Source organism: Schistocerca serialis, chromosome 9, assembly GCF_023864345.2.
Source record: "Schistocerca serialis cubense isolate TAMUIC-IGC-003099 chromosome 9, iqSchSeri2.2, whole genome shotgun sequence".
Taxonomy (NCBI): Eukaryota; Metazoa; Arthropoda; class Insecta; order Orthoptera; family Acrididae; genus Schistocerca; species Schistocerca serialis.
Genome location: NC_064646.1, coordinates 58,619,451 through 58,632,566, shown reverse-complemented (window position 1 = coordinate 58,632,566; position 13,116 = coordinate 58,619,451). Strand labels below are relative to the sequence as shown.

The 13,116-nt window shown below is 41.6% G+C and overlaps 1 protein-coding gene across 1 annotated transcript in view; it reads left to right on the top strand.

The window, feature by feature from the left end:
* LOC126419773 (retinol-binding protein pinta-like) overlaps positions 1-13,116 on the top strand; it is a 101,623-nt gene that overhangs the window by 27,074 nt on the left and 61,433 nt on the right. Inside the window, exon 2 of the mRNA XM_050086946.1 lies at positions 11,828-11,987. Within this exon, the coding sequence (XP_049942903.1) occupies positions 11,828-11,987 (160 nt within the window). The remainder of the gene's footprint in view (positions 1-11,827; positions 11,988-13,116) is intronic.

The following is a 13,116-nucleotide window of genomic DNA, read 5'->3' as shown; positions in this document are numbered from 1 at the left end:
TCTCGTAGAGTGCATTTGTCCAAGACCCCATCCCAGATATTACTGTCTGGGGTGCGATAAGTTACAACTCCCGTTCATCTATAGTGTTTCTGGTAGTTTCTGCGGTCGGTACGTGCAGAAAATTGTTGGACCAGTTCTTTTGCCGCTCTGCTGGCTGGGGTGGCGGAGTGATTCTAGGCGCTACACTCTGGAACCATGCGACCGCTACGGTCGCAGGTTCGAATCCTGCCTCGGGCATGGATGTGTGTGATGTCCTTAGGTTAGTTAGGTTTAAGTAGTTCTAAGCTCTAGGGGACTGATGACCACAGATGTTAAGTCCCATAGTGCTCAGAGCCATTTGAATTTTTTTTGTTTTTTTTGTTTTTGGCGTTCTGACAACAGGAAGGTGACGTTGTTCCAGCAGGATATGCTAACCCACACACTGCTCGTGAAACTCAACGTGCTGTGCAAGACGTACAGCAACTTCCCTGGCCAGTATGATCTCCGGACTTGTCCCCAAGCGAGCACTTGTGGAATATGATAGGGATATGATGGGGCGAGAAGTAACTCGTTCAACTCGACAACCAACAACTAAGTGAACAGGTGGAGCAGGCGTGACACAACGTATCCCAGGACAGTATTCGCTATCTGTACGATCGACTGGATACCAGTCAGGCCTGCGTTGCCGCCCGTGGAGGCTGCACCACGTTCTAATATGCGTGTTTCAGTATGGGTCGGTACCTGGTACTTCTGAACCACTTGTGCTATTGATCGGTAAATGTAATTGTTTCATGTGCTCTATACGCATTGTTGCAACAAGAAAGCTTGAGTAAAGTGCGAACGCCTGAAAGGCTGTACTAATTTTTTCCGTTAGTCTATAACAACAACATCGTGGGAGCAAAAAATGGTTCAAATGGCTCTCAGCACTATGGGACTCAACATCTTAGGTCATAAGTCCCCTAGAACTTAGAACTACTTAAACCTAACTAACCTAAGGACATCACACACACCTATGCCCGAGGCAGGATTCGAACCTGCGACCGTAGCAGTCCCGCGGTTCCAGACTGCAGCGCCTAGAACCGCACGGCCATCGCGGCCGGCTCGTGGGAGCAAGCGAGCGCAGTCATAGTAGTGTAGCCAACGTGATGAGTTGTGAATCATCTGTGGTGGCATACGGCTGCAAAGTGTTGGCGTGTTAATGCAAAATGGGGATTGTCCTGGAGTTGGTTCTGTAGTATGTGGCTAGGTAAAATATATAACCGAGCGAGCACGTGTATGGGCACAGTATATGGTTATACTTGAAAGAAGATTTGGTAAGTAAAGAAGATAACTGTGTGCATCAATGTTATTCAAGCTGCTCGCTAACCAAAGAAGTGCCTGTTGCCAGTAATGGATACCATAAAAAGTATTACGTTGCACCACAAGGAACAGGTCGTAAAGGTCAATGCGGATATACTAGGTTTTCCAGCGTAATTATTAATTTTTTTGAATATTAGCGTGTTGTGTAGTCAAATCATAAACTTAGGGAGTGAACATAATTGATCCAAGTCATTAACCATCATCAGGGTTCCCTTGTTTCACCAAAACCTTCAAGAAAGTCACAACTGAAAGAAATAGTTAAAAGAAGATAAATCCAATTACCTTTACAGTTACCTTTCATTCAAATAATTATTTGAAGCTGAGGTAGAAGTAATTAAGGTTCTTCATACAGTGTTTTACTATTACTGCAGACAATCAATCAAACCAAAAGTTATTTAAAAGCAATTTACATTTCAGTGCCAATAGTATGTTGACACTTTTGCGAACAAAGTAATTTATGGTATTATGCTGTTTTTCACAAATAATTTTATGTGCTTGTATCTTCGTAATACTGACACTGCCAATTTACTATTGCTATAAATGAAACCATTTACGACCTTAATTTGAGAAGTAACCATTAAGCAACAATAATTAGTTTTTGGTCACGTTTCTGCAAATTTCCAAACAGGTTGCATTATTGTGAGTTACGTAATTCACTACAGTTACCATAAAGTGTTGCTGGTCATTATCTATTATTTGTTAATGTAAGTGTACTCTAAATGAGCATCATTTTGTTCATGTTACAAGTCTCTTTAAACTCTAAGCTTGCGTAAGTGCATTTTGTTGAGTTGCTGCGTTATTATCCACTCCCAGCTATCACGTGACTTCAAGGTAGTGTCAGTCCTTAACAAAATTTAACTTTTGCCCTTCATTGAACTGGTTACCATGATTATTCTAGAATGTAATTTGTCTCCTCTCGAACAGGCCATGAAGGCCCAACGGTACCGACCCGCCGCCGTGTCATCCTCAGCTCATAGACGTCACTGGATGCGGGTATGGAGGGGCATGTGGTCAGCACACTGCTCTCCCGGCCGTATGTCAGAGACCGGAGCCGCTACTTCTCAGTCAAGTAGCTCCTCAGTTTACCTCACAAAGGCTGACTTCACCCCGCTTGCCAACAGCGCTCGGCAGACCGGTTGCTCAGCCTTACAAGCGCTAGCCCAGCCCGACAGCGCTTAACGTCGGTGATCTGACGGGAACCGGTGTTACCATTGCGGCAAGGCCGTTGGCAAATTTAATTTTTCAAAATTATTGCTGTCTACTGAGAACCAATGACTTATTATCATTTTTGTACTTCGGTCTTCGTTGAACTTCACAAAACCCTGGGCAGTAATGATCAAGATATGTCTGCATTTTTTGTCGTTATACATTGTTCTTCGGAACTGATAACTTGTTTCCATTAATAGCGGAACATTAAGTATAAGTGTCAAACATATTTTATACAGCAGAGACTATAGGTGGGTCACAGTCTGTTTAAAAGTACAACCTATACCGACTCAAGGTAATAACCATGCTGATTCCTAAACAATGGACACGAGTGCAGCAAATACGTACAAATATCTTGCGGTTGAAACTCACTTTTTTGTTCGTGGTTGCTTCCGTAATTACGGATATAGGATTCTGCGTTGAAGAAACACAAATTCTTCTCGCTTAACACCGAATTATGTTTCAGTAAAGTTTCACCATCGTTAATTTTCTGTAAACAAGTAAAACAGTTCTGCCTGATAACATATACAGGTTTGAGATTATAGTAGCAGTCGCATGGTTCCGGACTGCGCGCCTAGAACCGCGAGACCACCGCGGCCGCCTATTCTTCACTTCCAGAAAATTTGTATCCAAAACTGTTTGGCAACTCAAACACATAATTTACTCTGTTTTATCACTAAAATATCAATTCTCATTAAATGTAACAATACGTTCTGAGCGATGGCCTATCAACATGTCCTCTTTCCACAAAAAACAGATTAACAGTCCTCTTTTTTTAATAAATAAATTGTCTTTTTTTTAGTGCCCATACTCAAAGATTCACAACTACTATCGTTGCGGGGATTGCGCTTCACTTCACTTCAAGTACTTTTTGAATCAAATTTACATTTATGGTATTTACATACATTACTGAGCTTCTCAGAATAAAATCAGACAGAAATTAGTTAAAAAAAGGGGGGGCAGTGAGGCTCACATAACATTACAAACCGGCGAATGGTCTATCCGACGGGAGACCCTAGTCACACGACATTTACATTTTACCATCAGTTCCTGTGTCATGGAACTCTCTGCCCACATGAGGTTCCAGTAGTGTTACTAGTGTACTAACTGGTTTTTCTAAATAATCTTCACTGATTATTGTAGCTGTAGTAGCACCCCTGTAAGAAATCGAGTTACACAGTCGTACAGAGCAAATGTTTTTATGCCGGAGAGCTTCTTTTCGACTGCATTTACTGCTTGAAAATCCGGCACCTATAGAACAGTGAGAGGGCTTTCGTCACTACATACGTTTTGAAGGAAGAGTACACTGGATTCTCTATGATTTACCTAATAGCAGACTTTATGTTGAACATTTTCACCCCTGGAATGTAAGTGCAAGGAACGTGAACAAAAAAATTTTCCGTCTCGAGATACTGAAGACCAGGGTCGATCATAGTCCTAGTAATATTATCTTCTCTACATCAACAGCTCCATTCCATACACCGCTCGGATTATATTCGCCGCCACGCTTGAAGATTATCTTACACATTATTGTTTCTGAAGCCTCTTTAGTTATAGAGTCCTAGGATGCGGGAGTCTGGGACAGAACTTTAGTTTCGTCAAACAGTATTTCGTGTCTTTTTGTGAGGTTGTGCACTACAACTGAATACTTCTCCACCTCTCGATTTTTAATACGCCGTTGTTCTGCACAACGGTCGGAAACGATGCAGATGGACTGACCGATGTAATTGCTTCCGAGATCACAAAGAATGTTGCAAATTCCAGGAATCCTGAGGCTGAGACTGTCCTTAATAGGGCGTAGCATCTCCTTTATAGATCTGATTACTTGTCTTCCCAGCACTCAGCCTATTGTACTGGATGTTGCGCCGCAGAGGCGAAGGAATGCAGTCGGTGGCTAATCACGGGAATGCTCAACACTTTTACGTTTCCGTTTCTTGGAGAAAGCTGACTTCATGTCAATGGACTCTTAGCCTTTCTTTCAGAACACATACTTCAGATGATTAATTTCGGAATCTAAGTGGTCGACGTCAAAAGGGTTTTTGCTCTGTGTAACAGTGTACTTAAAGCTGCTCTCTTCTGGATTCGATAGAGAAAACTTTGGGCGTTAAGATATAAATCAGTCTACGTCGGCTTGCGATACACTGAGTGACCTGGTTGTCCAGCCGAGTTCCGTTGTACAAAAACATCTGATAACGGCTGCCTTCTCTCTTTCTATGTCTCGACGCTGAACTGGCTGTTTGGGTGCAAGCTGTTCATATGTTCCTGGAAGTGCTCAAGAGCTACTGCGTAGCGTGGCCAGACCACAAACGTGTCGTCAACGTGACGATAAAATGAAGGTAGACGAAGGGGAGCCGAATTTAATGCACGTTCCTCAAAATGGGAGCGAGCTCTGGATGTAGAGAAGAGCCAGAAATATTGTCGCAATGTTTGCTCTACTGCGGGAGCGTAGACGCTGACACCATCTGGGACAGTATGACATAATTACCAGCTAATCAAAAGCCGTCTTTGGGCGGTGCAAGGCCACCACAGCAACGGTTTGTCAGTCACATTTGTACGTTCATTCACACATAGCAAAGAATTTATTTAACTTTTATCTCCCACGGATCGTACGTTTCTCTTTGCTAGTGGTTTCGTCTATTTACAACATGTACTCACATACTTATCCATGCCTACTTTCAGTTTATTTCAATTTGTTCATCTGCATGCCCGAATTGAATTATTTACGTAACACTTTGATCTGACGAAGACGATGGAGGTAATCGTCGAAAGGTCGAGGTTTTACTCTGAACTGACATCGCAAGAAGTGCGAGAATTTTTCATACAACTGTGGTCGCCAAACTTTGTTCTCATCATTATATATACATCCGATATTCGCGTTCCTGTCATTATTGACTCTTCATGCACATTACGTTAGTAGCGCAGGGTGTACGCAAATTCTCGACGAATATATGCATCGCAAGCAGTAAAAGGGTTAATTGTTCTGCCGATGACAGAAACGATAAAACATACGTTGCCTAGTTCTTGATGGAAATAGGCTATAAACTGATTTTTAGTGGCATGAACTATTTCTGTGCCTACATACGTACTGCATCTTTTGGTCGAAGGAAGGGAAGGAAGGAAGCTTAGAGTATGTCTCGTCGACAGCACCGCTGTCAGAGACGGAGCACAAACCCGGATAACGAAAGGAGGACGAAGCTAGTTAGTTACGTGTTCCACTGATCAATGTCACTGAAAACCGTTATGATGTGGAACGTGTCAAATTCACAAGAAATGCGCACAGGAAATAAGTTTTTTTTGTTTACATTATAGTGTTATACCTAAATAATTGTATTATCTATCCCATTCCCTTAAATGGCACAGAATTCATGCATTATATCTCCAGATTTATTTACGCATATTTAAGAATTCATCTATGGTATAGAAGGAGTTGTCATGGAGGTATGATTTCAATTTGTTTTTGAAACTATTCCTGCTGCCTCTCAGACATTTTATTTCATGTGCTAATTTATCAAAAAGTTTTATAGCAGCATATTTTACCCCTTTCTGTGCCAAAGATAGGTTAAGTAAAGGATAGTGTAGGTCTTTCCTTTTTCTGGTATTGTAATCATGAATGTCGCTGTTGATTTTAAACTGGTCCATGTTGTTGTGAAAAAACTTAATTACTGAGTAAATGTACTGTGAAACAGTTGTAAGAATGAGATTTTCGCTCTGCAGCGGAGTATGCGCTGATATGAAACTTCCTGAAGTTCGAGTCTCGGTCGGACACACAGTTTTAAACTGCCAGGAAGTTTCAGTTGTAAGAATTCCTAGCCCTTTAAACAGATGCCTATAATATGTGCGACTATGAACCCCACACATTATTCTAACTTCTCTCTTTTGAGCAGTGAATACCTTTTCCCTAAGTGTTGAGTTGCCCCAGAATATTATTACTTATGACATCAGAGAGTGGAAGTATGCAAAGTATGTTAGCTTACTAATTTCTACATCCTCAAAATTGGTAATTATTCTGATTGCAAAAGTTGCTGAACCTAGTAGCTTTAGGAGATCCAAAATATGAATTTTCCAATTAAGATTCTCATCTATATATATATACCCAAAAACTTAGTATGCTCTACCCTGGCTACTGTTATGTTTATTGAAGTAATTACACTTTTTGCAGCAGAAAATTGAATGCACTGTGTTTTTTCAAAGTTCAGAGCAAGCCCCTTCGCAGAAAACCAATTAATAACTTTTCCAAAGATCTTATTTCTATCATTTTCCATCGGACTTTCTTTTACTGGATTATGCTTGTATCATCAGCAAACAGCGTCAGTTCAGCATCTTGTTTCGCATAAGAAGGGAGGTCATTCAATATATCAAGAACAGGAGGGGGCCCATGATCGAACCTTGTGGAACACATAATGAAATTTCACCCCAGTTAGATGAAGTGGCAAGCTCCTTTGAATCACTTGAAGCATATAAAGAGACTTTTTGCATCCTGTTCTGTAGCTATGACTTAAACCACTCATATGCTGTTCCATTTATACCATAGATCGGCCGTGCTTTTTTCAAATAAACAATCCTGACATTTGCCTGGAGCTATTGAGGGAAATAATGGAGAACCGAAATCTGAATGGTCGGACAGGGATTTGAACTGTCGTCCTGCCGACTGCGAGTATAATGTGTCTTTCGGTCGATTCCTTTTTCCAACACAGGGCTCTCGTCTCACTAAATATTACTTTGCATGATCATTTTAGAAGGTGCTGTATCGCTTCACACATCTCGGCTTTGCGCTTCATACTACCAAATGTTGAGTACCGTTACACGGACGTTAATCGGCTAGAACGAAGACACACCTTCATCTGGTGAGGAAACTGAATTTCACAGCGGTTAAAATTTTGAATGTGTGCTAAAGATCTTAAATCATATTGTCACTATTCAGCAGATGGTAGTCAAAATGTGAAGAAACTTTGCGAAGTTATGAATAGAAATCAGAAAGGGTCTCTTTGAGAATGCGGGTATTGCTTAAGCAGCCACGTGCCAGAGAGTAGGACGTCCAGTTACTGATCATTCTAAACACAATGCCCATTGAAGTCAATATACTACTGTCACAATGCAAGGAATTATCTGACCTGCATGTGGTGTGGTGTAACTCCGTTTGTTAAATTTACCGGTCATTTTATGTTTCTAAGATCAACATAAAATTAATTTGTTGTTCATAACATAAATTTTCACTCAAAAACAGTTGTTTCTAATGAAAATTATGACACTTTCTGCTGCATCAATAAATTGTTTGAATTTAACTGTCTCCTTTCATACCAGTCACTTTTACCCTAGTAGCTCTTAACATATCAGTCATGTTTTCACCTTTCGTTTCATGTTTATAAATTAAACGTAACATTGTTAACACTTATTGAAAGTCAGTGCCACCTCATTTTAGCTGTGACGTATAGGTTTTGTGGGAGATATGTTCCACGAACTAATCCTATCAGGTGTCTTCGAGACACAGTCCAAATTTCTTTTCAATCCTTTTAAGAAAGTAAGTTTCTTGTGCTTTCCATTTTCGCAGCAGCGGTATATAAATTGGGATAGTTTACGGGAAAACCGCCTTTTCCCGTTTTTCCACGCTGCACGTTGTTCTTTTTATTTCACTTACGCGCCCAGATGCGTTCCGCCATTTTAACGAGGCGTCTTCAACGTGTGTTCTGGGATATTAAACGATTTTTTCTCACGTATTGGTTATAGCATTAAAACAGTTCTTGGGAGTTTTTTCCGTAATAAAACCAGCTTAGGGCCCGCTGCTTCGCTCGCGTAGACACACACACACACACACACACACACACACACACACACACATATATATATATATATATATATATATATATATATATATATATGTATATATATATATATATATATATTCAGTCGACATTTTAAATTGCAACACCTAAAATGTTCCCAATAATTAAGGCCTTAGAAGCATGGTCTTTCCCGAATGTAATTCTGATCAAAAAGCGATTCTGATAGGTGGAGTCCAAGGTTTTTGTTAATCATTCTCTTTACTTTCTTGTGGCGATATTTCCATAGAAACTTTCATCCCTAACACATATTTACGAGGTGTGACAATAAAGTAATGAGACTGAAGTGAAAAAAAATGTTGCCTACCGTTTTAGTCAAGTTTAGTGTTGTCTCCTTCAAAGTAGTTCTCTTCTGATTGCACACACTTTTTCCAGCGCTTCTGCCATTGATGGTAACATTTCTGGAACTCATCTTCTGTAATATCCTCCAAGTCCCTCGTCACAGCTTTTTGGACATCTTGTGTTGTTTGAAAATGGTGTCCCTTGACCAACGTTTTGACTCCTGGAATAGAAAAAAGTCGCACGGAGCGATATCCGGTGAATAAGGTGGCTGTGGTAGCACTGAAATTTGTTTTGAGGTTAAAAATTGTTGTACTAACAGAGCAGTATGGGATGGCGTATTATCGTGATGCAAAATCCAATTATCAGCAGTGTTGGCACGGACACGAATAACTCTTTTACGAAGTCTTTCTAAAATTTCTTTGTAGTAATATTGGTTAACTGTTTGTCCAGGAGGCACCCACTCTTTATGAACAATTCCCTTGGAATCAAAGAAGCCCACAAACATGCATTTCACTTTTGACTTTGACATGCGAGCTTTTTTTGGTCTGGGTGATCCCTTTGAGCACCATTGCGAACTTTGGCGTTTTGTCTCTGGATCGTACTGAAAAAAACCAACTTTCATCACCACTGATAACACGGCTCAACAGTTCTGTATAGATTTCCATTTTCTCTAAGAGATCGGCTGCCACATTTTGCCGTGTTTCTCGCTGTTGTGGTGTGAGATTTTTGGGGACCATTTTTGCACAAATCATTCTCATACCAAGATCTTCAGTTAGACGAACCGTTTCTCAACTGATGTTCAGTTCTTCCACAATCATTTTCATGGATAATCTTCGATCAGATCGTACGAGATCATGCACCCTGGCCAAGTTGACATCCGTCCGTGAGGTTGATGGTCGTCCACTGCAGTCTTCATCTTCAGTGTTCGTTCTGCCTTCACTATACATTTTATGCCAACGAAAAACTTGAGCTCTTGACATAACCTCATTTCCAAAAGCCTTCTGAAGCTTACCGTAAGTTGTTCGTTGCGTTTTCACCAAATTTAACGCAAAAAGAAATGTCATACTGTTGCGCAATATTATGCAGTTCCATTTCCGTGACGAGAGACCCAAACACATGTTAACGTATTACAGCACAACTCATGACTGAGCAGCTGCATCGATGTGCCGCTTGGACTAGAAGCAGCTTATAGACCAAGGTCAAATATATTGTGCCTACACAAGCCTGCAGTGTTACCATATCTTGCAAAGAAAATCAGTCTAATTACTTTATTGTCGCACGTCGTATATCTAATTGAGAAGTGAAGTAACATTTTTTGTAGATTTAGCTTTGAGAACGGTTTTACAATGAAATAATTTTGCGCAGCTTTTCTACACCCATTTCACTCCCTTCAGGAGGTGAATTTCCAAAAACACCGAAATATGTAATTTTTAATTTCTAACAGAGAAGTCAAATATCAGTTTTCATAGATATAAGTTTAAAATGCTGTAGCAGTTTTTTAATAATTATTTATTTTAATAAACTTTCACCCACACTTTTATTCCCTTGGTGGCTGAATTTCAAAAAATTGCTAAAACACGTATTCTTTTTAAATTTCTGACTGAGGTGCCAGATACCAATTTGCATAGCTCTAGCTTCAGAATTACCTTCACAGCGACGTATATCCAAAAAGTCATTCTTCCCCTATTTCATTCTATCAGGAGTGGAGTTTTGTACATTCCCTTCTTAAACGATGGATAAATTATAAGATCTACATCCCCTCTAAATCTTTTGATCATAAAGAATCTTCCTTGCAGTCTTCAGACAAAACTACACGACAAAGTATAAACTGGAAAAGAAACTATATATTCATTAGCAGCTCTTTGGGGCTTCGTAATGACGTGATTCAAGTACTTAGCTGCAAGTATTCAGCCGCTCTGGAACACTGTTGTAGAAGGCAACGTAGATGCCTCCTAACATGTAACCGGCGTGTTAAAGAACTAGCAGGAGCTTCACTGAAACAAGAGGTTTGGAATTCTCTTCTACTCAGAAAGTTTTATCAGAGTGCTTTTCGAAAGACATGTGCTACACGTCACGGTCTCTTCACGCCTGAAGCCCACTGGCCTCGATTAAAACGAAGACGAAAGCAGAATTGATAATTAAATCAACACTCTACACTGCTGACAGGCGTTGATATACATCAACGGGGACAGTTGAAAATGTGTGCACCGACCGGGACTCGAACCCGTCGGTTTTTGTTTGGTCGTTGCGGACGCCACATGACATCCGGTCAAGTTCGTTTGTTGATCTGTCCACTCAGTTTTTTTATTACAGAGGCCAAGCAGCTCTCTGACTGAACACGCCGAGCTACTGTGCCGGCTATCCATCTGAGTTACCGAGGGCACAGAGGATAGTGCGACTGCAGGGACTTATCCTTTGCACGCTCCACGTGAGACCCACATTCCCAACTTAATGTCCACACACTACATTCGTGGTGCCCCTGCCCATTACACTCATTAAGGCTAATCGGCCATTGACCTTCTCCTCACACATATTGCCCGAACTCTTACGGCACTCAGTAAGATTGCCTGCCGCGAGTCATGAGTGTAATGGGTAGGGACACTACGAATATAGTGTGTGGACATTAAGCTGGGAATGTGGGTCTCACGGGGAGCGTGCAAGGGATAAGTCCCTGCAGTCGCACTATCCTCTGTGCCCTCGGTGGCTCAGATGGATAGAGCATCTGCCATGTAAGCAGGAGATCCCGGGTTCGAGTGCCAGTCCTGGCACGTATTTTCAACTGTACCCGTTGATGTATATCAACGCCTGTCAGCACCGTAGGGTCTTGATTTAATTATTACTTCGTTCTAGAGCGCTGCATGGTCACCGATGGTATCTGTTCTTTCGCACATCGTTAACGGTACTGGAACGCATACATTATGTTTTCCCGAGTAGTGCTTGCAGCAAGAATAAAAGCAATGCCCGACCCCCACAATACTCGAAACTAAACTGTATCATCTGATGATGAATCGCCAGGCGATTCGAAACCGGTCATGAGCAAATAAAAAGTGAAGAAAAAACGGCGATTGGTTGCAGTAATTCCTAACACCTTTAACAAGACAGTCGCAGTGCTCCAAATCCAGAATGGATAAAAGTTTTACAATGATTTCACTTTGCTGTTTCAGATGACCAGTGGATCGTGACGTTTCTGCGAGGCTGCAAGTTCTCCCTGCAACGCACCAAGGAGAAGCTGGACATGTACTACACCATGAAGACGGCCGCTCCGGAGTTCTACAAGAACCGAGATCCCTTCGATCCCAAAATTCAGTACATGCTCGACGCTGGGTAAGAACACCTACTGCAACTGGATCCAGAATTAATGGTCACTCTGCAGCGGAGTGTGCGTTGATTTGAAACTTACCGGCAAATTAAAATTGTGTCGCAGTCTGGGACTCAAACTAGCAATCTTTTCCTCTGCAGGCCAGTGCTCTGCCAGACATTACTCATAATCCATCCTCACAATTCATTTTCATAACCCCTTTCCAAAGTTTCGGCTTCGAATCCCGATCAGAAGCTTCAAATCGGTCCACATTCCACTGCAGAGAAAAGAATTAATTCTGGAAATGTTCTTTAGGCTGTGGCTAAGCCACTCACCACAATTATCCTTTATCTCAGGAGTGCTAGTCCTGAAACATAGGCAGCAGAATTGCTATGGTTTGCCAAGCAGAAGAGAGGTACTGGGGAAAGTAAAACTACGACAGCTGTACGTGAGTGTATCTGGACCTATCAATCGGTAGAGGATTTCCATCGGAAGTCCGTCCTCTTGGCTAAGTGGTCAGTGTGTCTGACTACCATACAGTGGGCACGCGTTCGATTCCCAGCAGGGTTGGAAAATTTTCTCCGCTCGGGGACTGGCCGCTGAGTAATCATCATTTCATCATCATCGACACGCAGATAGCCCAGCGTGGCGTCAAGTGAAAAGACTTCCAATCCAGCGGCCGAACTTCTCCAGGAAGGAGGATTCCCGGTCATCAATTCATTTTTACCGCGAAATGCCAGGGTACCTGATTAGGGTACCTGATCTGTCAGGACGATTCCTCCTCAGTCTCAACAGGAAACCTGTTTTCATGTAATTAAACTGTATGCCCTCATCCGATACACTATAAGCCAAAACTGAAAGCAGTTTAACTGCGGGAATCGTCAAACGGCCTTTACCCATAAATGAATACAATGCCTGACAGAAAGAGTGAAATACCCAGAAGCAGAAGAGGAAACGAAATGAAACTTGACACATTGCAAAGGTAGGTGATGTTATGTCAGTGATTACGGTATCGAGTCCAGGATACAAAGGACATGGCAGTGTGACACAAAGCAGTTTTATTCTCTTCTGAGGCAAGCTGCCCCTCAGCTGTTGTAACTGCTCCTTGATATAGTGGATACTGACACTGCCAAGCAGTTGACATCACACACGTGT